The following is a 25,433-nucleotide window of genomic DNA, read 5'->3' as shown; positions in this document are numbered from 1 at the left end:
AGATGGGGTTTCACCATGTTGGCCAGGCTCATCTCGAACTCCTGAACTCAAGTGATCTGCCTGCCTCAGCCTCCCAAAGTGCAGGGATTACAGACATGAGCCACCACTCTGGGCCTCCATTTCTTTTTTGTAGTCTTTAATAAACAGCTGCTATCATTGCAGACTTGCTATTTAGGCACTTAGGAATTTTTCACTGGAAGGCATGTAAAGAAAGACCACGGGCCTTTGTAATGAATTTAGCATTCATTCTTTGACTACATGACTGTCCCCAGAGCTATAACTTTACTAATGAATTTTTTAGAAGCCACTTAGCTAGCAACTGAGCCTAATCAGCCACTCACCCTCGTTATTCAGTGCTCTTTTATTATTGTCTATTTCTCCTCCAACTTGGCTACACTCACAAAGTGATAAAAACTTGCATTTGTTTTCTTTCCTTTTCAGAGACAGGGTCTTGCTCTGTTGCTCAGGCTGCAGTACAGTGACATGATCATGGTTCACTGAGCCTCAAACTCCTGAGCTCAAGCGGTTCTCCCACTTCAGTCTCCCAAGTAGCTGGGACTACAGATGTGTGCCACCATGTCCAGCTAATTTTTTCATTTTTTATCATAGAGACAGGATCTTGCCAGGTTGCTCAGACTGGGCTCAAAACTCCTGACTTCAAGTGATCCTCCTGCCTCAGCCTCCCAAAGTGCTGGGATTACAGGCCGGCATGACCACCTGTGCCCAGCCCCCATTATTATTATTTTAAATAATAGCTTTATTAAAATATGATTCACATACCATTCACTTTATTTATTGAAATCTGCAATTCAGTAGGTTTTAGAATATTCACAGAGCTGTGCATCGATCACCACAGTCACTTTTAGAACCTTTCATCACCCTGTAGAGAAATCCATATCCATACCCCTTAGCCACTACCTCCTACTCCCCCAACCTGCCTTGGCCCCCAGCCTTAGGCAGCCATTGATTTATTTTTTGTCACTATAGATTTGCCTAATCTGGACAAATAGAATTGTACAATATGTGATCTTTTGTGGCTTTTTTTCCCTCTTAGCACAGTGTTTTCAAAGTGCCTTTATGCCATAGTGTGTATCAATATTTCATTCCTTCTATGGCAATATTCCATGGTAGAGACACACTGCGTTTTGTTTATCTGTTCATCAGTTGGTGGACATTTGGGTTGTTACCATGTATTGGCCATTATGAATAATGCTGCTATGAAGACTGTTGTACAAGTTTTTGTGTGGACATATATTTTTATTTCTCTGGGATATATGCCTAGGAGTGAAATTGTCGCATTATATGATGACTGTACATTTAGGCTTTTGAGAAACTGCCACACTGTTTTCTAAAGTGGCTACACCAGTTGGGTGCAATGGCTCACACCTATAATCCCAGCTACTCAGGAGGCTCAGTTGGGAAGAATTGAGCCCATGAATTCAAGACCAGCCTGGGCAAGACAGTGAAACCCTGTCTTGATTTAAAAAAAAAAATCCAATTAAAATAAAAAGAACAGAACTACCCAAACAAAGTGTTTACACGATTTAATGTTCCCACCAGTAATGTATGTGGGTTCCAACTCCTCCACATCTTCACTGACATTTTTTTTTTCTAGATAGGGGCTTGCTCTGTCTCTCAGGCTGCAGCACAGTGACGCCATCACAGTTCATTGCAGCCTTGACCTCCCAGGCACAAGTGATTCTCTCATCTCAGCCTCCTGAGTAGCTGAAAATTACAGGTGTATGCCACCATGCCTGGCTAATTTTTATAGATGGGATTTTACCATGTTGCCCAGGCTGGTCTCATACTCCTGGCCTCAAGTGATCTGCCCACCTCAGCCTCCCTAAGTTCTGGAATTACAGGCTAAGCCACCATGCCCGGCCTTCACCAACATTTGTCATTATGGTTTTTTTTTTCTTTATACCTTAAAGCAGTATAAGAACGAGCGTCTTCAATTATAGGAAACAATATAATCCCAGGGCATTGGGAAGCTAAGACAGGAAGATGTCTTGATGCCAGGAGTTTTTTTTTGTTTTGTTTTTGTTTGTTTTTTTTTTAAGACAGAGTCTCACTCTTTTGCCCAGGGTGGAGTGCAGTGGTGCGATCTTGGCCCACTGCAACCTCTGCCTCAGCCTCCTGAGTAGCTGAGACTACAGGTACATGCCACTACTGCCCGGCTTATTTTTATATTTTTAGTAGAGTCAGAGTTTCACCATGTCGGCCAGGCTGGTCTCGAACTCCTGACTTCAGGTGATTTGCCTGCCTCAGCCTCCCAAAGTGCTGGGATAACAAGCATGAGCCACCATGCCCAGCCTGATGCCAGGAGTTTTAGACCAGCCTGGGCAACCTAGCAAGACCTTGTCTCAACAGAATATTTAAAAATTAGCCAAATGTGGGGGTACCTGCCTATAGTCTCTCTCCCTCTCTCTTTTTTTTTTTTTTTTTTTTTTTTACTTTTTGAGACATGGTCTGGCTCTGTCACCCAGGCTGAAGTGCAGTGGTGTGATCATGGCTCACTGCAGCCTGAAACTCCTGGGATCAAGTGATCAATCTTCCCACCTCATCCTACCAAGAAGTAGGGACCACAGGTATATGCCACCCAGGTCTTGCTATGTTGCATAGCAACATGTGTGTTTGCTATGTTGCTATGTTGAGCTCCTGGCCTCAAGCAGTCCTCTCACCTTGGACCCCTACAGTGCAAGGATTACAGGTATAAGCCACCATGCCTGGCCCCTACCCTGCCTATTGAGAACCAAAAGAAGGATCCAAATTCTCCTTAGCTCAACTGGAGCCATTTTCTAATTGCTTCATCAGCAAGGTGCTAGTTATGGGTGTCCAGGCCTCCCAAGAAGCACAGAAATGAGGTGAGGGAGTTTTCCTGCTGCTTCACTCTGTGAGGAGTTGGAGGATGATGTTTACTCATTTGCAGAGAGAGATGCCTTGTAGCCACCTTAGGATGGAGGGGACCCTGATTCCAATGTCCTCTTTTTCTTTAGAAACAGGACCTTGCCCTGTCACTCAGGATGGAGTTCAGTGGTCCAATCATGGCTCATTGTAGCCTCAAACTCCCAGGCTCAAGCAATCCTACCACGTCAGCCTTCCCAGTAGCTGGTAAGCACTATGACACTCAGTGAATTTTGTTTTTATTTTTTTGTAGAGATGGGGCCGCACTATGTTGCCATGGCTGACCTTGAACTCCTGCACTCAAGGGATTTTCCTGACTTGGCCTCCCAAAGTATTGGTATTACAGGCATGAGTCATTGTGCCCACTGTCTCTGGTTCTTAACCTTCTGCCTCCCTCTTCCACTTTTAAAGAATGCTTGTAATTACATGGGCTCTCCTAGATACTCCAGGATAATCTTGTTTTAAGGTCAGCTGATGAGCAACATTAATTTTATCTGCACTCTTAATTCTCCCTTCCTATGTAATTGTGCTACGTAACATAGGACAGGAGCAATTAGTTGGCAGGGTGGGGGGTTATTACTTTGGCCACCACAGTAACTTGTGCCAGGTACTGAGCTAAGCACTGGTGAATTAAGCATGAATAACACACACTCTGTAATCTCCATCCATTCATGGGAGGAGCATCTCACCTGCCATGCTCCTGAGAATCTGGGGAGTCAAGGAAGTCTTCCATGAGGAGGTGAAGCCAAAGCAGACAAGTGACAGAGGAGCTGAAGCTAGCCAGGAAGAGAGTAGAGGTTTAAGGGGAAGCGTATTATAAGCAGAGGATATCACCCACTTCAGAGACTCCCAGAGGAGAAAGAGTGTGCATTCAGGGGGCAGATGAGGCTCAGTTGGACTCCATAGCAGGTAAAATGGAGAGGGGCAAGCAGTGAGGCTGCCTTGCAAGGCAGGGCAGAGCAGGGGCTGTTAAGGAGTTTGGACTTAATCCCCGAGGCAAGGAGAAGTGATGTAAATGGGGGAGTAACATGATGAGATTCATGGATTAGAGACATGGCTCAGGCTTCTGTAGAGAAGGAACCAGGGAGAGCAGTTGGCTCAATGGGTGTGCAGGAGACCTCTCACTGAGTTGAGGGAGAGGTTTTTAAAACAGAAGAAGTTTGAGTAATTTAAATGATGGTGGGAAGGTGCTAAAAGTGGGGGATAGGTTAAAGATACAGGAAAGTGGGAGGAAGAACTGACAAGTGAGGTTCCAGAGAGGGCAGGAGAAGAAGAGATTCCCTTAGGGGGATTAACACTTTCTTTTCTTTTTCTTTTTAAGACAGGGTCTCACTCTGTCACCCAGGCTGGAGTGCAGTGGCATGATCTTGGATCACTGTAGTGTAGACTTCCCAGCCTCAAGGGATCCTCCCACCCCAGACTCCCAAGTAGCTGGAATTACAGGTGTGCACCACCACCACACCTAGCTAATATTTTTCTTTTTTTTGGTAAACATATAGTCTCACTATGTTGCACGGATGGTCTCCAACTCCTGGCCTCAAGTGATCCTCCTGCCTAGGCTTCCCAAATTGCTGGGATTACAGGCATGAGCCACAGTGCCTGGCCTCTGCTAGTTCTGTATTCTCTAGAGTTGTCTTTACTTTGTGCTAGTGTGTCCCTCATTATGCTGATCCTCTGCTAAAATTAATACTATTTTTTTTGAGATGGAGTTTCACTCTTGTTGCCCAGGCTGGATTGCCCAGGCTGGAGTGCAGTGGCGCTATCTTGGCTCACCGCAACCTCCACCTGCCAGGTTCAAACGATTCTCCTGCCTCAGCCTCCCGAGTAGCTGGGATTACAGGCATGTGCCACCATGCCCAGTTAATTTTGTATTTTTAGTAGAGATGGGGTTTTTCCATGTTGGTCAGGCTGGTCTTGAACTCCTGACCTCAGGTGATCCGCCTGCCTTGGCCTCCCAAAGTGCTGGGATTACAGGCATGAGCCATGGTGCCTGGCCAAAATTAATACTTTCTATATTAAATTTACATATATATTTTTTTTTTTCTTTTTGATACCAGGTCTCACGCTGTCACTCAGGCTGGAGTACAGTGGCATGACTTCTGCTCACTGCAGCCTCCACCTGCCAGGCTCAAGCAATTCTCCTGACTTAGCCTCCTGAATAGCTGGGATTACAGGTAAGTGCCGCCACACTGAGCTAATTTTTGTGTTTTTTGTAGAGATGGGGTTTCACCATGTTTCCCAGACTAGTCTCAAACTCCTGAGCTCAAAGCAATTCACCCACCTTGGCCTCCCAAAGTGCTGGGATTACAGGTGTGAGCCACCTTGCTCATTCTAGTTTAAACTTTTGAGTGGTTTGTGTCTCCTGATTGGACTCCTACAAATACAGAATTGATGGTAGGAAGCGTACCAGGAGATAGACCCACATAGATGGGATTTGGGAATAGGTTTGGTTATCCAAGGAGCAGTGCTGAGCTCCTTGCTAATGGGATATGGGATGCTGGTGATTTCCAGGAAGTGACCTCACAATGACTCAAGCTACCACTTACTGTTGATTGTGATGAAATACCAGGTGAAGGCCGGGTGCGGTGGCTCACCCCTGTAATCCCAGCACTTTGGGAGGCCAAGGCGGGTGGATCACGAGGTCAGAAGATCGAGACCATCCTGGCTAACACGGTGAAACCCCGTCTCTACTAAAAATACAAAAAATTAGCCGGGCGTGGTGGCAGGCACCTATAGTCCCAGCTACTTGGGAGGCTGAGGCAGGAGAATGGTGGGAACCTGGGAGGCGGAGCTTGCAGTGAGCCGAGATCGTGCCACTGCACTCCAGCCTGGGCGACAGAGTGAGACTCCATCTCAAAAAAAAAAAAAAAAAAGAAATACCAGGTGAAGCATATGCCCTGCAAGCTTAGGGGTGCTACAGTTGACCACTGCAGCAGTAAAGATGACTGAAGAATGGCATGGGATGGATCCTTTCGAATGCACTTGAGCAGCAGTCTCCAAACACAGGGCCACAGAGCCAGAGGTGAGCAGCAGGTGAGTGAAGGGAAACTTCATCTGTATTTCTAGCCCCTCCCATCGCTTGCATGACCACCTGAGCTCCATGTCGTGTCAGATCAGCAGCAGCATTAGATTCTCATAGGAGCACGAACCCTGTTGTGAAGTGAGCATGCAAGGGATCTAGGTTGTGCGCTCCTTACGAGAATCTAATGCCTGATGTTCTGTCACTGTCTCCCATCACCCCAGATGGACAGTCTAGTTGCAGGAAAACAAGCTCAGAGATCCCACTGATTCTACATTATAGTGAGTTGTAGAATTACTTCATTATATATTACAATGTAATAGTAATGGAAATAAAGTGCACAATATTTGTAATGCACTTGAATCATCCTGAAATTATTCCCTCCACTCCCAGTCTGTGGAAAAATTGTCTTCCGCACATTCACTCTGTTTTTTAGTAGAGACAAGGTCTTAATATATTGCCCAGACTGATCTCAAACTCCTGGCCTCAAGTAATATACCTCTCTCAGCCTCCCAAAGTGCTGAGATTACAAGCATAAGCCACCACCCTCAACCAAGACTGTTTCTTAAACCAAATAAAAATTAAGTGAGATTACTTGAGCCCAGGTGGTTGAGGCTGCAGTGAGCCCTGATTGCACCATTGCACTCCAGCCTAGGTGACAGAAAATAAAAAATCAAATAAAAATAATGTCTCAAAAAATAAAATACAGATTAACCCTTTATGACATTCCCAGTAACTTTCCTTCTAAGTGTTCCCACAAGTCTTTGAATTTTGTTTAATTTTCACATACCATTTAAGACATTTAAGAACTTATGTCTCTTTGTGTCATCCCTTTATTTCGGAAGAATGTATTTGTCACTTCCAGCTGAATCTACCATGAAAGACTTCTGAATCCAGGAAAAGAGACTGACTGGGTAACATGTTATTCAGGTACAAAAAGACTTGGACTGTAACTCAAAAATAATCAAATAATAGTGCATGCATCAAGTGCAATGGGAAGCTCTTCCAGAGGCTGAGAGAAGTTTCCAGTTAAGGTGACATTGAATCCAAGTCCTGAAAGATGAGGAAGAGTTGTATGAGAGTGGGGAGGGAAGGGGGAGGTGGAGGGATGGGGAATGGGCTGGAATGGGATGGAGTGAGCTGCCCAGGCAGGGAAACCAGCACTGCACAGACCTGGACAATGAAGATGGCACATCTTGTTCAGGGAATGGTGAATTAAGTGTGGCAGGAATGCTTTGTGGAGACAGTAATTTGCTTGTATGGAATTTTGCCTGAGAGATCTCACTACAGTTTCTAATTTTTTGATGTTGTCATCCATCACTGTCCTTGTCAAATAGTTTGGAATAGGTATAATTATCACAATAACACCAAGCATAATATTTCATTAATTCTTACAGAATCACAGGTAGGTGCCACAGTTATCCCCATTTTATGAATGAAGTGATGAAGACTTAGCAATAATGAGTGATTTGCCCAAGCTCACCTGGATATTAAGACTGAGTCAAATGTTGGGTCTGGTCTGACTTTAATGCTTGCTTTGTTCATGAGCACCACGTATTGCCTCTCCTATGCAGTTAAGCAGGTAGACAGGTGAAAGAAAAGCCCGTGTTTGTCTCTGCTCACACACTTCCGACCGAATGTATGTATGGAGTTTTACACCAAATTCTCCAGTGCTCTGGATATTAACTGGGTATCCCATGATTTTATTCTGACACTGCCTGGAGTTAGCACAGACCCCACAAGTTAGGGGCTCAGCCCCACGAGACCATCCTCACTTCAGATGCCAATGGCAAGTCCTAGGTTGTCACCTGTACTTTTGACCAACCTGTTACAAATTGGGGGTTCCCATAACTCTATTCTTGGGTTTAATTATTTGCTAGAACAGTTTACAGAACTCAGAAAAACAGTTTATTTTCTTTTTTTCTGAGAGAGAGGGTCTTATATTTTTGCCCAGGCTGGTGTGCAATGGTGCAGTCATAGCTCACTGCAGCCTTGACTGCCTGGGCTCCAGTGGTTCTCCCACCTCATCCTCCCTAGTAGCTGAGACTACATGCCTGCACCACCACATCTGGATAATTTATTTTTTGTATAGATGGGGTCTTGTTGTGTTGCCCAGGCTGGCCACAAATTCCTGGTCTCAAGTGATCCTCCCACCTCTGCCCCTTAAAGTGCTAGGATTACAGATGTGAGCCACCGCGTCTGGCCAGTTCATTTCCTATTACTGGTTCATTGCAAAGGATACATTTCAGAAACAGCCAATGAAAGAGACGTACATGCTGGATGCAGTGGCTCATGCCTGTAATCTCAGAACTTTGGGAGGCCAAGTGGGAGCATCGCTTAAACTGAGGAGTTTGAGACCAGCCTTGGCAACATGGTGAAAACTTGTCTCTACAAAAAATAAAAAATAATAATAACCGGGTGTGGTGGTGTGCACCTAGAGTTCCAACTACTAGGGATGCTGAGGTGAGAGGACACCTTGAGCTGGGGACTGGGGAGGCTTAGGTTACAGTGAGCTGAGATTGTGCCACTCCACTCTAGCTTGGACAAAAGAGCCAGACCCTATCTCAAAAAAAAGAAAGATGCCCAAGGCAAGGTAAGTTAGGAGGGGCACAGAGCTCCCATGCCCTCTGTTGAACATGCCACCCTCCCAGCATCTCCTGTGTTCAGCAACCCCGGAAGCTCCGCAAACCCTGTTCAGGGTGTTTATGGAGGCTTTATTATGCAAGCATGATTGAGAAAATCTTTGGCCATTGGTGATTAAGGCAGTCTCCAGCCCCTCTTCCTCCTGGAGTTCAGTGCATGAGGCTGAAAGTTCTAAGCGTCTAATCTTGTGGATGCTTCCATTGGCAATCAGCCCTCCTCCTGAAGAAATCTAGGAGCTTGCAGTCACCGAGTCATCTCAACAACATCCCCAAATGCATTCTTACCATGCTGGAGATCCCAAAGTTCTTAGAGGCTCTTGTGTTAGAAACCTGGGACCAAGACCAAATATTAAAACAAAAGATGTTCCTGTCACATCTATCACTGAGGTCTTTGTAAGAGCTTTAGAAGCTCTGTGCCAGGAACCAGGGACAGAGATGAAATATATATTTCTTTTCTTTTTTTTTGAGACAGAATCTCCCTGTGTCATCCAGGCTGCAGTGCAGTGATGGTATCATAGCTCACTATAGCTTTGGCCTTCTGAGATCAAGTGATCCTCCCATCTCAACCTCCCAAGTAGCTAGGACTACACATGCATGTCACCTGTGCCGGCTCATTTTTGTAGAGTCGGAGTTTCACCATGTTGGCCAGATGGGGTCTTCTTTTGTTGCCCAGGCTGGCCACAAATTCCTGGGCTCAAGTGATCCTCCCACCTCATCCTTGTAGAGATGAGATTTAGTTATGTCGTCCAGGCTGATCTCAAACTCCTGGGCTAAATCGATTGTCTCACCTCAGCCTCTCAAGTAGCTGGGACTACAGGCGCATACCACCATGTCGGGCTAATATTTATTTTTATTTTTTTCTAGAGGTGGGGGTCTCACTATGTTGTTCATGCTAGTTTCAAACTTCGGGCCTCAAGTGTTCCTCCTGCCTTGACCTCCCAAAGTGTTCGGATTCTGGGTGGGAGCCACCATGCCCAGCAAACACAAGGGTCTTTATAAAAGAAAGAGGGTAGGAGATTCAGAATTGGAGCGGGAGATGTGGTGATGAAAGCAGAGGTAAGAGAGGGAGATTTGAAGATGCTTCACTTCTGGCTTTGAAGATGGAGTCAGGGGCCATGATCCAAGGAATGGGGGTGGCTTCTAGAAGCTAGAAAAGCCAAGGGAACACTTTAGAGTCTCCAGAAGGAATGCAGCCCTGCTGACACCTTGACTTTAGCCTTAATAGACCTAGTTTGGGTTTCTGGCCCCTAGAACTGTAAGATGGTAGATTTGTGGTGTTTTAAGCCACTAAATGTAGGAAACTGCAAACTATGTTGCAGCAGCAAGAAGAAATGAACATGAAGCCAGGCATGATGGCTCATGCCGGTAGTCCCAGCACTTTAGGAATTTAGGCAGGAGGATCACTTGAGGCCAGGAGTTCAAGACCAGTCTGGGCAACATAGTAAGACCTTGTCTCTACAAAAAATGAAAAAATTGGCCAGGCGTGGTGGCTCACGCCTGTAATTCCAGCACTTTGGGAGGCCGAAGCGGGCAGATTATCTGAGGTCAGGAGTTCGAGACCAGCATGGCCAACATTGCAAAACCCCGGCTCTACTAAAAATACAAAAATTAGCTGGGCGTGGTGGCATGCACCTGTAATCCCAGCTACTTGGAAGGCTGAGGCAGGAGAATCACTTGAATCTGGGAGGTGGAGTTTGCAGTGAGCCGGGATCGCACCATTACACTACAGCCTGGGCAAGAAGAGTGAAACTCTGTCTCAAAATAAAATAAAATACTAAAAAATTTAGCCAGGCATGATGGTATGAACCTGGAGTCCCAGCTACTTGGGAGGCTGAGTTGGGAGGATCACTTGAGCCTGGAAATTTGAGGTTGCAGTGAGCTGTGATTGCACCACTGCACTCCAGCCTTGGTGACAGTGAGATCTTGAAAAAAGAAAGAAGAAAGTAAAGAAAGAAGAAATGAGCATGGTGGGCATGGGGACAGATGGCAATGTTAAATAGAATGGTCAGGGGTGGCCTCCTAAGTGAAAATTGAGTAAAGACTTGAAGGAGGGGAAGGAGCTGGCCAAGGTGCTGAGGGAAGAGGATCGCAGGCAGAAACAATAGAATAAAGTGTCTGAGGTGTGTCTGAGACTCTGGAAGGAGGCCCATGGAGCAGACGGAGAGGAGAGAATTAGGGGAGGGGGCCAGGGAGTTGCTGGGTGGGGATCAGTACAGATCACATAAGCCCTGGGAGGTTATTGCTGGGGCTTTGGCTTTTACTCTGACTCAGATGGGAACTGCGGGAAGGTTCTGAGCAGAGAAGCGACATGATCTGTCTCCCGATTTAAAAGCATTCTCTGGCTGCTGAGTTGAGAAAGACTGTGGGAAGATGTGGGTAGAAGCATGGGGGCCAAGCTTTGGCAACATCCAGGCGGGAGATGATGGTGGTCCTGACCAGGGCCATGGTGGTGTTGAGAGATGGCCAGAGGGGAGAAGTAGGGGAGGAGGCCAGGGAGTTACTGGGTGGGAATCTTTAGTACATGTCGAAGACAGTCAACAGGATTTCCTGACAGACTGGATATGGGGTGTGAGAGAAGGCAGGGGTCAAGGTTGAATTTGACTGTTACTGAAATTATTAAGTAATTTTAAAAAACACTACTGCCTTTCCCAATCCTACCAAGTATGGGATGCTAGATTAAAGAAATCTCTTCAGGCTCATTCCAGTGGCTCATGCCTGTAGTCCCAGCTGTTTGGTAACCAGAGGTGGGAGTATCTTTTAAGGGCAGGTGTTCAAGACCAGCCTGGACAACACAGCTAGATCTGCTCTTTACAAAAGTATTTTTCAAAATTAAGTAAATGTAGCTAGTCATGGTGATGTGTACTTGTAGTTTCAGCTACTCAGGAGGCTGAAGTGGGCAGATCTCTTGAGGTCAGGAGTTTGAGGCCAGCTTGGGCAACATAGCAAGACCCCTCACTCTACAAAAAAAATTAAAAAAATAACCAGGCATGGTGGCACTCAACTGTACTACCAGCTACTGGGGAGCTGAGGCAGGAAGATGGCTTGAGTCCGAGGTCGAGGCTGCAGTGAGCTGTAAGTGCACAGCTGCACTCCAGTCTGGGTGACAGAGCAGGACCTGTCTCACAATACAAATAAAAATACAAGTAAAATAATGAAATCTCAAGTCAGAGCCTTTTGGTTCTGCAGCCCTTGCAACCCCTCAGCGGTGCAGTGGGGTTTGCGTCACTGGGAATGAGGAGACCCCTGCCCAGTGTTGTTGCCTGACTAATCAGTGTTTTAAAACATATATTAATCGGGGTGGGCACGGTGGCTCACACCTGTAATCCCAGCACTTAGGGAGACCCAGGCGGGTGGATCACCTGAGGTCAAGAGTTCAAGACGAGCCTTCTCTACTAAGAAAACTCCTTCTCTACTAAGAAAATACAATAATTAGCCGGACATGGTAGTGAGTGCCTGTAATCCCAGCTACTTGGGAGGCTGAGGTAGGAGAATCACTTGAACCTCTGCGGGGCGGAGGTTGCAATGAGCTGAGATTGCGCCACTTCACTCCAGCCTGGGAGAAAGAACAAGACTTTGTATCAAAGAAAAAAAAAAGTATTATATCAACATGTAATGGTTTCATTATTAATATGTAATGAATATTAAATATTTTTAAAATCTTGTATTATATTAACATGTAATGGCTTTATTAATATGTGATGAATAATATTTTAAAAATTTTGTCTTATTTTCTAGTTTTAATATAATTATTTACAGAAAGAAATAGTCTTAGAGATCTTCAATAAAGTTAAAAAATGTAAAGGGATGTTAGACCCCAAAAGATTGAGAATTTCTAGTTTAGAAATATTCAGAGTAAGCCACATAAAACTTGCTACTTGAACTATTTTTTTCTTTGTTTTTTTATTTTAGGAGATTGGGTCTCACTCTGTCACCCAGGCTTGAGTACAGTAGTGCTATCACAGCTCACTGCAGCCTTGAACTCCTGGGCTAAGGATCCTCCTACCTGAGCCTCCTGAGTAGCTGGGACTGTAGGTATACATGACGATACTTGGCTAATTTTTAAATTGTTTTGTAGACATGGGGTCTCACTTTGTTAGCCAGGCTGGTGTCAAACTCATGGACTCCAGTGACCCTTCCACCCCTGCCTCCCATCCTAGAGGTATGTGCCACCACAAGGAGCACTTGTTCAATTTTCTAAAAAAAAAAAATTCTAAAGTAAGGCTGTGGGATGATGGCAGGAAGATAAAAGAAAAACAGAAGAATAAGTTAAAATGACTTATTCACACATATTCTTTTGACAGTAAGAAGAACTTTTAGTATATACATTCCTTACAAACAAACAAAAGGCAGATAAACAATGTTGTATAGGAACTTCAACACACACTGTACAATATTCCCACTTTGCTGACATAAGTTATGGAGATTTCATGGTTTACTTGAGTGTCGCTACCAGTATTTTGCTTCTCTGATCATTTTTATCAACTTCCTCATCTGTTAACTTCTCTCCAAGGTATGTCATATCATGACATACTGCTGCTGCACGAACATGGCCAGTGTCTTCCTATTAAACATGTAGAATGCTTTCCTAATTTCTCTTTTTACTCTCTGTCTTTGTGTTTTGCATTTTCCTTACTTTTATTGTCAGAAACTCCAAAAAGTCAATCGTACTAATTTATCACCATTTGCTTTATTAATTTATACTTTGCTTATATGGAATTTTGCCCAACAGACCTCATTACAATTTCTAACCTGTTTTATTTTGGTTTTTTTCTGAGACAAGGTCTCCCTCTGTTGTCCAAGGCTGGAGTGTAGTAGTGCTATCACAGCTGACTGCAGCCTCAACCTTCCAGGCTGAAGCGATCCTCCCATCTCAACCTCCCACGTGGCTGAGACTACAGGTGCTTGCCACTATGCCCAACTAATATTTGGAATTTTCCTATACGTGGATTCCAGAGGGGTTACAGCAAAACATGAGTAAGCATGGATTTGGGTATATGCAGCGATGGGGGGCTGGAACTAATTCTGTATACTGAGGGATGACTGTATGTTTTTACACTGTAGGATACATACTGTTGCACAGCTTTGAAAATAATAAATTTTAATTGACTGGAAATAATATTGATAAAAGTAGCAGCTGGCCAGGTGTGGTGGCTCACACTGGTAATCACAACACTTTGGGAGGCTGAGGCAGGAGGATGGCTTGAGGCCAAGAGTTTGCGATAGGCCTTGGAAACAAAGGGAGTCACCATCCCTACAGAAAAATACATGAATTAGCCTAGTGTGGTGGCATGTTCCTGTAGTCCCAGCTACTTGGGAGGCTAAGCTGGGAGGATCACTTGAGCCCAGGGAGGCTGAGACTGCAGTGAGTCATGATCAGGCCTCTGCACTCCAGCCTGGGTGACACAGTGAGACCCTGTCTCAGAACAACAAAAAAGTAGCAGCTAACATCAACTGACCTTTTACCAGGTGCCTATTGATACCATAGTTTAATTTCTTATAACTGTTTCTTATTTAACTTACCAACTCTGTCTTCAGTTACTCCCAGATTTTTACTGTTTGTACAGATGACCTTTTGTTTAGATTGAATTGTCTCCCCAGAAGTAAGATTACTGTGAGTCATGGTGAATGGACATTCTCATTACCCTTGAGATGCCTCCCAGCTATAATCTTAGCACTTTGGGAGGCTAAGACAGGAGGATTGCTTGAGGCCAAGAGTTGGAGGAGGCAGTATGGCAGTATGGTGAGACCCTGTCTCTATTATTTTAAAAAATTGACAAGCTTTACCCTGGAAGGCTTATACACAACTTAAACACCCCTCATAGTATAAAAAAGTGCCCATTTCACTGCACCTTTGCCAGCACAGGGTATTATAATTTAGTAAGTCATTTTTTGTTTATTTTAAATAGATAAAAGACCTCATATTACTTTACTTGTCACATTTCAACATCTTCCCTTAGCTTATTAGCTCTATTTCTTTTCTGTCTGTAAATGGTTGTTGTTGTTTTGTTCTTTGAGACAGGGTCTTGCTCTGTCACCAGGCTGGACTGTAGTGGCATAATCATGCCTCACTGCAGCCTTGACCTCCCAGGCTCAAACTTCAGCATTCCGAGTAGCTGGGACTACAAGTGTGCACCACCACTCCCAGCTAATTTTTTTCTTTTTTTGGATAGAGACAGGGTCTCACTGTGTTGTCCAGACCGGTCTCTAGCTCCTGGCCTTAAGCAATCCTCCTGCATTAGCTTCTCAAATTGCTGGAATTTCAGGCATGAGCCACCATGCCTGGCCTGGGCTAGTCCTATATTCTCTAGAGTTCTCTTTACTTTGTACTAGCCAATCTCTCATTATGCTGTTCACCTGTTATAATGAATAATTCTCCGTATTAAATTTTACCACTTTAAACTTTTGAGTGGTTTATGCTTCCTGATTGGACTCTGACTAATATGTTAGGAAGGGTCCCAGGAGATAAACCCACACAGATGGGATTTGGGCATAGGTTTGGTTTCCCAGGGGGCAGTGCTGAGCTCTTTGCCAGTGGGAAATGGGATGCTGGTGATTTCCAGGAAGTGACCTCACAATGACTCAAGCTACCACCTACTGTTGATTGTGACGAAATGCCAGCTGAGGCACATACCTTGGGAGCTAAATGGTTGCTGTACTTGACCACTATGAAGACTGGTGTGGGAAGGGTCGTTTTGGATGCACTTGAGCAGGGGTCCCCAACCCTGAGCCATGGAGCCATAAGGAGCCACACAGCAGGAGGTGAGTGGTGTCGAGTGAGGGAGAGAGGGAAGCTTCGTCTGTATTTACAGCCACTCCCCTTTGCTCACATTCCCGCCTGAGCTCCACCTTCTCAGATCAGCAGCAGCATTAGATTCTCACAGAAGAACGCACCCTGTTGTGAACCGTGCATGTGAGGGATCTAGGTTGCGCTGTCCTTATGAGAATCTAATACTTATTGATCTGTCACTTTCTCCCATCACGCTCAGGTGGGACCATCCAGTTGCAGGAAAACAAGCTTAACACACCCACTGATTCTACATTATGGTGAGTTCTGTAATTATTTTATTATATATTACAGTGTACTAATGGAAATAAAGTGCCTAATAAATGTAATGCGCTTAAATCTTTTGGCCCAGCTCCTACCTCCCGGCAGCCTCTCCAGGCCCAGAACTTTCTCCAGTCAGCCTCCACAGACCGAGCTCATGACTCACAATGGCCTATTTAGGCCCATACCCTACCTCACAGCAGTCTCCGCAGATGAGGCTACTGCCTCACAACAGCCTCCACAGGCACAGCTCCACCGTTACAATGGCCTCTTTAGACCCAGCTCCTGCCTCCCAGCCTTCTCTCCAGGCCCTGAACTTTCTCAAGTCGACCTCACCAGGCCCAGCTCATGCTTCTTGGCAGCCTCTCCAGGCCCAGCTCCTGCATCTTGGTGGCCTCTCCAGGCCCAGCCTCTGCCTCCCGTCGGCCTCTACAGTCCCAACATCTGCCTCACAGCAGATTCTTCAGGCCCAGCATCTGCCTCACTGTGGACCCCCCAAGCCAAGCTCCCAACCTTTCAGCAGCTTCTACACACCCAGCTCCTGCCACCCAGTGGCCTCTTTAGGCCAAGCTCATGCCTCACAAGGGCCTTTCCAGGCCGAACTTTTGTCTCATGGCCACCTTCCCTGGCCAGATTCCTGCCTGTCTCCCAGCAGCCTAGATAGGCCCAGGTCTTGCCTCACACTGGCCTCTCTACATCCAGCTCACGCCTCACGGTGGCCTCTCCAGGCCCAGCTCCTGTCCCAGGACGTCATCTCCAGGCCCAAAACTTCCTCAAATCAGCCTCTCTAGTCCCAACTGCTGCCTTCTGGTGGCCTATGAAGGCCCAAAATCTCCTCAAGTTGACCTCTCCAGGCCCAGTTCGTGCCTCCTGTCAGCGTCTACAGGCCCAACCTCTGCCTCATGGGGGCTTCTCCAGGCCCAGCTCTTCCTCTTGGCTGAGTCTACAGGCACAACTGCTGCCTCACAACAGCCTTTTTTGGCCCAGTTCCTGTCCAGCTCACCGCGGCCAATGTAGGCCCAAAACTTCCTCAAGTCAAACTCTCCAGGCCCACCTTCTGCTTCCCGGTGGCATGAACAGGCCCAGCTTTGACTTGAGAATAGCCTCTGCAGGCCCTGCTCTTGCCTCCCAGGGGCTTCTCCAGGCCCAGCTCTTGCCTCATGGCAGCTGCCCCAGGCCAAGTTTCTGCCTGCCTGCCAGCAGCCTCAACAGGCACAGCTCCTCCCTCACAGTGGCCCATTTAGGCCCAACTCATGACTGCCGGGCCATTTCCAGGCCTAGTGCCTGCCTCCTGGCTGACTCTTGAAGCCCAAAACTTCCTCGAATCAGCCTTTTGCCCAACTTCTGTCTACCGTCGGACACTACAGGCCAGCCTCTGCCTCACAGTGGACCCTCCAGACCCAGATGGTGTCTCACTGTGGCATCCTCAGGTGAAGCTCCTGCCTTTTGGCAGCCTCTACAGGCCCAGCTCCTACCTTGCAATGGCCTCTTTAGGCCAAGCTCATGCCCCATGGCGACTTTTCCAGGCACAGCTTTTGCCTTTTGCAGCCTGTCCAGGCCCAGAATGTCCTTAACTCGGCATCTCCAGGACGAGCTCATCCTCCCAGTGCGTCTACAGGCCTGTCTCCTGCCTCACAACAACCTTCTTTGGCCCAACTCCTGCTGAGCTGCTGGCAGCCTCTGTAGGCCACAGACTTCTTAAAGTAAAGCTTTCCAGGCCCACCTCCGGCCTCCCGGCAGCCTCAGCAATCAAACTATTCCCTCACTGCGGCCACTGAAAGCCAAGTTTCTCCCTGCCTCACGGCATCCTCTGAAAACTGAGCATTTGCCTCACGGTGGCCTCCCCAGGCCACGAATCTCCCTGCCTCCCAGGCAGCTGCTGCCTCACAATGGTCTCTTTAGGCCCAGCTCATGCTAAAAGATGGACTCTCCAGGCACAGCTCTTGCCTCCTGGCAGCCTCTGCAGGCCCAAATTCTCCAAAAGTTGGCCTCTCCTAACTCACCTCCTGCCTCATGTCGGCCTACACAGGCCCAGACTCTTACCACACAGTAGACCCTCCAGGCCCACCACTTGCCTGAGCATAGCCTCCTAAGGCCAAGCTCCTGCCTTTCAGCAGCCTCTACAGGCCCAGCTCCTGCCTCGCAATTGCCTTTGTAGGCCAAGATCATGCTTCGAAGTGGCCTTTCCTAGCCTAACTTTTGCTTTTTGACGCATACTCCAGTCCCAAAACTTCCTCCAGTCAGCCGGTCCAGGCCAAGCTCTTCCTCCCAAAGGCTTCTGCAGGCCAAAATCGTCCTGAAGTCACCCTCTGCAGGCCCAGCTCCTGCCTCCAAGTGCTGTGTAGGCCAAGCTAATGCCTCACAGCAGACTTTCCAGGCTGAGCGTTTCCTTTTATGCATCCTCTGCAAGCCCTGAACTTACTCCAGTTGGCCTCTCCAGACCAAGCTCTCCCTCCCAGTGGCCTCTACAGGCCAAAATTGTCCTCAAGTCAGCCTCTCCAGGGCCAACTTCTAGCTACCGGTGGCTTCTGCAGGCCAAAATTGACCTCAAGTCAGCCTCTTCACACCCAGCTCTTGCCTCTAAGTGGCCTCTCCAGGAGCAAAACTTCCTCAAGTCGGCCTCTCCAGGCCCAGCCTCCTGCTTCCCGAGGGCATGTACAGGCCCAGCCTCTGCCTCACAGCAGACTCTCCACACCCAGCTCTTCCCTGTCTGTGGCCTCTCCAGTCCAAAGCTGCTCCTGCCTTTCGGCAGCTTGTACAGGCCCAGCTCTTCCCTCACGGTGGCCTCTTTCGGCCCAACTCATGCCTCTTGCAACCTGCCCAAGTGTCAGTTCCTGCCTCACACTGGCCTGTTGAAGCCCAGCTCATGCCTCTCGTGGCCTCAACGGGCCCAGGCCCTGCCTGTCGGCGGCCTCTACAGGCCCGGCCTCTACCTCACAGTGGGTTCTCCAGGCCCACCTCTTCCTCACCGCGGCATCATGGAGCAATGCTCCTCCCTCTCAGGAGCCTCTGCAGGCCCAGCTCCTGCCTCCCAGTGGCCTCTGTAGGCCAAGCCCGTGCCTCAGGGCAGCCTTTCCAGGCCTAGCATTTGCTGCTTTGCATCCTCTCCAGGCCCTGGAATTCCTCCAGTCGGCCTCTCCAGGCCCAGCTCTTCCTCTCAGTGGCCTCTGCAGGCCCAGACTGTCATCAAGTTGGCCTGTCCAGGGCCAGCTCCTGCCTCCCGGCAGCCTCTGCAGGCCCAAGTCGTCCTCAAGTCGGCCTCCCTAGGCCCAGCTCCGGCCTCTCGGCAGCCTCTCTGGGTGCAAAAGTTCCTCGAGTCAGCCTCTCCAGGCCCAGCTCCTCCTGCCTCCCAGTGGCCTCTTTCAGCCCAGCCCAGCTCAGCTCATGCCTCCGGGCAGCCTTCCCAGGCCCCACTTCTGACTTTCAGCGGCCTCTGCAGGCCTCAAACTTGAATTCCAGTCAGCCTCTCCAGGCCCGGCCTCCTGCCTCCCGAACGCCTGCATAGGCCCAGCCTCTGCCTCACAGCGGGCTCTCCACACCCAGCTAGCTCTCGCCTCACTGCAGCCTCCTGAGTCCAAAGCTCCTGCCTCTCGGCCGCTTCGACAGGCCCAGCTCCCGCCTGCCAGTGGCCTCTTCAGGCCCATGGGGCTCATTCCTCACAACGGCCTTTCCAGACCCAGTTTTTCCCTTCTGGCGGCCTCTCTGGGCCCAGAACCTCCTCAAGTCAGCCTCTCCAGACCCACCTGCAGCCTCCCGGCGTCCTCTCTGGGCCCAGCTCTTCCTCCCGGCTGCATCTCCAGGCCGACTGCGGCCTCCTAACACGGTCTTTGGACTCAGCTCCCAGCGGCCCTGGTAGGCCCACAACTTTCTCAAGCCAAGCTCCCCAGGCCCAGCTCAGGACTCACGGTGGCCTCTCCAGGCTCAGCTCCTGCCCTCCGACGGCGTCTCCAGGCCCCAAATGGCCTCCGGTCGGTGGGGTCCTCTAGGCCCAGCTTGGGCCTCCTGGCAGCCTCTGCAGGCCCAAATCGTCCTGAAGTCGGCCTCTCCAGGCCCAGCTCCGGCATCCCGGCAGCCTCTGCAGGCCCAAGTCGTCCTCAAGTCGGCCTGGAAGAGCTGCAAGTCGGCCTGGAAGAGCTGCAAGTCGGCCTCCCCGGGCCCAGCTCCGTCCTCTCGGCGGCCGCTCCAGGTGTAAAACTTCCTCGAGTCAGCCTCTCCAGGCTCAGCTCCTACTGCCTCCCAGTGGCCTCTTTCGGCCCAGCCCAGCTCATGGCTCTCGGCGGTCTTCCCAGGCCCCGCTTTTGACTTTTGGTGGCCTCTTCAGGCCCAGAACTTGACCTCCAGTCGGCCTTTGCAGGCCCGGCCTCCTGCCTCTCGAAGGCCTGCATGGGCCCGGCCTCAGCCTCACAGCGGACTCTCCACGCCCAACTAGCTCTCGCCTCACTGCGGCCTCCCCAGTCCAAAGCTCCTGCCTTTCGGCCACTTCGGCAGGCCCAGCTCCTGCCGGCCAGTAGCCTCTTTAGGCCCAGCTCATTCCTCACAACGGCCTTTCCAGGCCCCGTTTTTCCCTTCCGGCGGCCTCTCCGGGCCCAGAACCTCCTCAAGTTGGCCTCTCCAGACCCACTTGCACCCTCCGGGCGCCCTCTCCAGGCCCAGCTCTTCCTCCCGGCTGCGTCTCCAGGCCCGACTCCTGCCTCCCGACAACCTCTTTGGACTCAGTGCCTGCCCATCTCCTGGCGGCCTTGGTCGGCCCACAGCTTCCTCAAGCCAAGCTCCCCAGGCCCAGGTCAGGCCTCACGGTGGCCTCTCCAGGATCAGCTCCTGCCCTCCAATGGCGTCTCCAGGCCCCAAATGGTCTCCGGTCGGTGGGCTCCTCCACGCCCAGCTTGGGCCTCCCAGCAACCTCTGCAGGCCCAAATCGTCCTGAAGTCAGCCTCTCCAGGCCCAGCTCCAGCCTCCCGGTGGCCTCTGCAGGCCTAAGTCGTCCTCAAGTCAGCCTGGAAGTGGGCCTGGAAGAGCTGCAAGTCAGCCTCCCCGGGCCCAGCTCCGTCCTCTCGGCGGCCTCTCCAGGTGCAAAACTTCCTCGAGTCAGCCTCTCCAGGCCCAGCTCCTCCTGCCTCCTAGTGGCCTCTTTCAGCCCAGCCCAGCTCATGGCTCTCGGCAGTCTTCCCAGGCCCCACTTTTGACTTTTGGTGGCCTCTTCAGGCCCAGAACTTGACCTCCAGTCGGCCTTTGCAGGCCCGGCCTCCTGCCTCTCGAAGGCCTGCATGGGCCCGGCCTCGGCCTCACAGCGGACTCTCCACGCCCAGCTAGCTCTCGCCTCACTGCGGCCTCCCCAGTCCAAAGCTCCTGCCTTTCAGCCACTTCGGCAGGCCCAGCTCCTACCGGCCAGTGGCCTCTTTAGGCCCAGCTCATTCCTCACAACGGCCTTTCCAGGCCCCGTTTTTCCCTTCCGGCAGCCTCTTGGCCTCTAATTTTTTTATCTTTTGTGTATAAATCCCAAAATATGGAATTTTGGAATATTTCCACCATTATATAAATATTTTGGTAGGTAATTTATTTGGAGTGAGTTTCTGCACCAAGCCCGAATTTTTTATTTTACTTTCCTTATTATATGGTGTTAAACAGGTTTAATGACGGTCATGGCAACCTTTTTGCCCAATGAAAAATATCGCCCATGATCAACGTGTTCTGTTCTGGGGAAGGTGGCAAAGGCAGGGTGAATCACTTTCTTAAAAAGTACAGCTCAAGTTGGGAGTGCAAAGGGAATGGGGAGAAAACCCTCCCACTGCCTGTGTCGAAGTGCAGGAGCCCCTACCCACTGCCTGTGTCGAAGTGCAGGAGCCCCTACCCCCATACTCACCTGAGTCCAGCCCCTCTGGGGAAAGAAGGGGTGCATGAACTCCCCCTGTTCCACAGGCACCTCCCTGTGGCCCAAGGCCCTCTTCACACTCCATCTTGTAGCCCCAGCAGGAGCTATTTTCCGAAAAGTGAAAAGCTCTGAAGGTCCCACACTTCATGGTATGTACAGGGGCTCGGAGGAAGGAAACTGCCCAGCTTTCCCCCAGCACAGCAGCAGGGGTAGGGGGTATATATAAGAGGAGCAGGCCTTGTCCAGGCGTGGTGGCTCATGCCTGTAATCCCAGCACTTTGGGAGGTGGAGGCAGGCAGATCACGATGTCAGGAGATCAAAATCAGCCTGGCCAAGATGATGAAGCCCCGTCTGTACTAAAAATACAAAAATTAGCTGGACGTGTTAGCATGCACCTGTAATCCCAGCTACCCAGAAGGCTGAGGCAGGAGAATGGCGTGAACCCGGCAGGAAGAGGTTGCAGTGAGCCAAGATCGCACCACTGCACTCCAGCCTGGGCGACAGAGCAAGACTCCGTCTCAAAAAAAAAAAAAAAAAAGAGAAGCAGGCCTTATTCCATCCCAAACTGAAAGGATTAAATGGCTTTACCTGGGAGAAGATAACCATCCTGCCCTCCATTGCTACCCCCACATAATGTCCATGTTCTCAGGGGGTACTGTGAGTCCTGGGATCTTCTTTGGGGTTGCCCACCTGCCTGTGGTAGTTATGGAGGGACCCAGGTGTTGAGGCAGGGCTGGGGTGCCCCTTCCAGCCAGGCTGTTGAGGCCCCAACTCTGGGGCAGACGCAGTGGCAGGGCAGCCAGGGTTGCACCAGAGCCTGAGCAGGGTGAGGTGGGGTCAGGCAGGGCTGGGAGTCAGGGCAGGGGCAGCAGCAGTGGACCCACTATGCACACATCTTCTTCAAGGTTTGTGTGCAGAACATCCTGCCCATGCTGCCCCAGCAGCTTCAGTTGGCACCTGCCCCAGTCCAGCCTCTGGGACCCATGCAGCGGCTCCCAGCAGCCCTGCACCCACCACCAACATCCGTTTCACCTGCAGTGGAAGATCCGTGAGGTGTCCAGAAGATCATGCAGTCATCAGTCCCATGGAGCAGCCCAGGAGGCTGAGGCTCCTCCCACTGGACTGCCCCCCAACTGGCACCACTGCTGCCCCTGCCCCTACTCTCAGCCTCATGTGACTCTCGGGCAGAGGCAGTGGTAGGGCAGCTTCAGAGTTTGAGCCAGGTGAGGTGGGGTCAGGACCCCTGCAGGGCTGGGAATCAGGGCAGGGGCAGAACAAACCTTGGAGGGGAAGATGTGTGTATAGTGGGCCTGGAGGAAGGCTGTGGCCTAGTGGACAGGAAGAAGCAGTGGGCCTGGAAGAGCTGCATGATCAGGGCCGGCACTGGTCCAGGGCACGTGCAGTGAAGAGGACAGCGCCTTCTCGGTCTCCAGTTCCCTGAGCCCGTCCTTGGCTTCTCCACCTGTACAGGCAAAGGGGAATCTGTTCCCATCACACATGGCACACTTGGGCTGCAGATGGAGCATCTTCTCATCTTGCATTTGGGCATGGTGGGGTCCTCCAGTGCAGGATCCATGTCCGTGGGGTTCCCTCTGCCCCGACCCCCAAAGCCCAGTCAGTTTCTCCTCTTCAGGCTCTGCCCCCCGGGTGGCTCAGCCCAGCTCCTGCCTAGGAAAGCCTTAGTGTTGGGAGGCACCGCAATGACTGAGGGGCCTGGTAGCTCCAGGTCGCCCACACTTTCAGGTCTCTTGCACCAGAAGGTGGCAGGATCCATTGGGAGGAAACAAGTCACCTTGGAAGGCGTCCCTGGGCCCCCACCCCCAGGGGTAGGGGCCGTAGGGGGCCCGCTCTGCTGCCCTGACCAGACTCCTGGGCTTTGAAGGCTCCTGGGCCCAGTAAGAAGGAGGTGGGTGCCAAGGTCGAGGAGGAAGCATCCGAGTATGTGTAGGAGGAGGACGGGGTGGGACCATAGACTTTGCCAAAAACTGCAGGTGGATCGGGGGACCCTGGGGGCTCAGGATCCAGCAAGGGGCAGCAAGAGTAAAGGAAGAAGGAATGACAGGTGCAAATACCTTCCCACCAAAGCCCTTGTTGCCCTCTGGCTCCTCCCCAGAGCTGTCCCTACTCTCAGTCGGTCACCCACTCCTTGAACTTGAGATCAGTGTCAGTGGTGCTAAAGCCGTCATCAGCAATGACATCATCACCCCCTCCTCCTCATGGATGACCATGTGCTCCTCATCACTCGCTATGACCTCGCTGGCCATGTGCTGGGAATGAGCAGCTCAGGTGGGCAGCAGCAGGGCTGCCCACTGGTCACCTCCCTCACCAGGGGCTGCAAAGTGGCCTGGAGCTCTATACTGAGTAGAAGGCTTTGGGCCAGAGTATGATGCAGTGCCAGACACCACCTGCGTCAGTTCCTGTAGTGCCTGATGGTCTATTTCCCTGCCGTCCAGGCTGTGTACCCCCCTGTGGGAGAAGGCTTGGGCCAGGCTGAGCCAGGTTCCCTGACTGTGTGCAGCCGTCCTGCCCCACAGAAGCTGCTCCTTGGTATTCGAGCTCTGGAGTGTCTGGGCTGCAACTGACAGGAGTTCAGAGGACACCCCAGGGGCAGTGGCAGTGCCCGTCTGTGATATGCTCTGCTCCCACGAGCCCTTGTACACTCCTGCTAGCCCCTGGCTTGTGGGCTTGGCCTCTGAGCTAGACTTCTTTCGGTCCTTGTTGCAAGTGGGCCACCTTCACCTGGAAGGCCAGGTCGTGGTACTTCTGCATCTCATTGGGCCCCAGGGTGTACCACCGCTCGCTCAGGATCTGGCTGATGGTCCAGTTATCCTGGTTGGGGTGACCCTGGTGCGCCCTGCCAGGATCTGGTGCCACTTGCTGAAGATCATGACCGCCACTCATGGGCCACCGGCTGTGGTCCTTGTCCCATTTGTTGGGGCTGCATCCATCCTTCTCAGAAGATGAGTCCTGTTCCTTGTGCAGGGCACTGAGGGACTGGGCCTGACATCATCTGAGTGGTAGAGGCAACTGGGTGTCAGGAGACATAACGGAGAGGAAAGCATCATCATGGTCATTCTCTGTCTCACTGTCCAGCAGGGACTCCCCTGAGGGGCCCAGGGCTCCTCCTTCATGGTGGGAGGTGGGCTTTTACCAGGTTCCACTACCCCCAAAGTGTGTGGGGTTCCGGGCCCTGGGCTTTCAGGGCAGGTGGCTCCAGGGGGCTGCCCAAGGTCAGCACTCCCTGTCCCACCTGGTGGACACTCGTGAGCAACAGCTGCTGACTTGGCAGGTTCTTTGCTCTGGTTGGAGGCCACTGAGTGACTGGCAGGTTGCTAGGCCTCACGTGGCTGCAGGGAGGGGTCAGGAAGGGGACAGAGTACCAGGAGAACACAGCCACAGCAAGGTTCCATGTTCCTCCACACAAACATGCTGACGCCACAGGAGGCCTCGCTGGACGCAGACATCAGGGGCCTGTGGGCCAAGTACATGGTCTGGGCAGGGGGTTCCTGGCAGGGGCTCACACCTCCTCAGCCCCCTCCTCAGCCAAGGCAGCTTGGACCCACGGAAGGGGGGATGGGAGGGGAGCACGAGACCAGGCCTCAAGTTTTGTTTTTTGTTTTTTGTTTTTTTGGTTTTTTTTTGAGGTGCAGTTTGGCAGGCTGGAGTGCAGTGGTGCAATCTCAGCTCACTGAAACCTCCACTTCCTGGGTTCAAGCAATTCTCCGGCCTCAGCCTCCCAAGTATATGCACCTTTACTGCTGAATATTATATATTTTCTTATGCTTTCATGTGATTAATTAGCATTCTTTTTTTTTTCTTTTTGAGACAGAGTGTTGCTCTGTCGCCCAGGCTGGAGGGCAGTGGTGTGATCTCGGCTCACTGCAACCTCCGCCTCATGGTTTAATTGATTCTCCTGCCTCAGCCCCCTGAGTAGTTGGAATTACAGGCACCCGC

The 25,433-nt window shown here is 50.5% G+C and overlaps 2 protein-coding genes and 3 pseudogenes across 2 annotated transcripts; 4 read left to right on the top strand and 1 right to left on the bottom strand.

Annotated features, from left to right (window-relative positions):
- The first annotated feature begins 14,920 nt into the window (after positions 1–14,920).
- LOC129534780 (putative uncharacterized protein FLJ92257) lies at positions 14,921–16,398 on the top strand. Its single transcript, XM_055393195.2, has 3 exons — positions 14,921–15,324; positions 15,552–15,609; positions 15,702–16,398. The coding sequence occupies exons 2-3, from the start codon at positions 15,607–15,609 to the stop codon at positions 16,272–16,274; spliced, it is 576 nt and encodes a 191-aa protein (XP_055249170.1). The 5' UTR covers positions 14,921–15,324; positions 15,552–15,606; the 3' UTR covers positions 16,275–16,398.
- Positions 16,387–16,923, top strand: LOC129534781 (putative uncharacterized protein FLJ46235). Its single transcript, XM_055393196.2, has one exon. It carries the CDS (start codon positions 16,428–16,430, stop codon positions 16,914–16,916), a length of 489 nt encoding a protein of 162 aa, XP_055249171.1. The 5' UTR covers positions 16,387–16,427; the 3' UTR covers positions 16,917–16,923.
- A 1,340-nt stretch (positions 16,924–18,263) lies between these two features.
- On the top strand, positions 18,264–19,030 carry LOC109027569 (putative uncharacterized protein FLJ44672; annotated as a pseudogene).
- Positions 19,031–19,568: 538 nt separating this feature from the next.
- On the top strand, positions 19,569–21,357 carry LOC129523880 (putative uncharacterized protein FLJ44672; annotated as a pseudogene).
- Positions 21,358–23,094: 1,737 nt separating this feature from the next.
- Positions 23,095–25,032, bottom strand: LOC115935351 (protein capicua homolog; annotated as a pseudogene).
- Between the last annotated feature and the right edge of the window lie 401 nt (positions 25,033–25,433).

This window comes from Gorilla gorilla, chromosome 6 (assembly GCF_029281585.2).
Source record: "Gorilla gorilla gorilla isolate KB3781 chromosome 6, NHGRI_mGorGor1-v2.1_pri, whole genome shotgun sequence".
Classification (NCBI taxonomy): Eukaryota; Metazoa; Chordata; class Mammalia; order Primates; family Hominidae; genus Gorilla; species Gorilla gorilla.
Note: the sequence above shows the minus strand (reverse complement) of the source record. Positions and strands in the feature narration are given on the sequence as shown.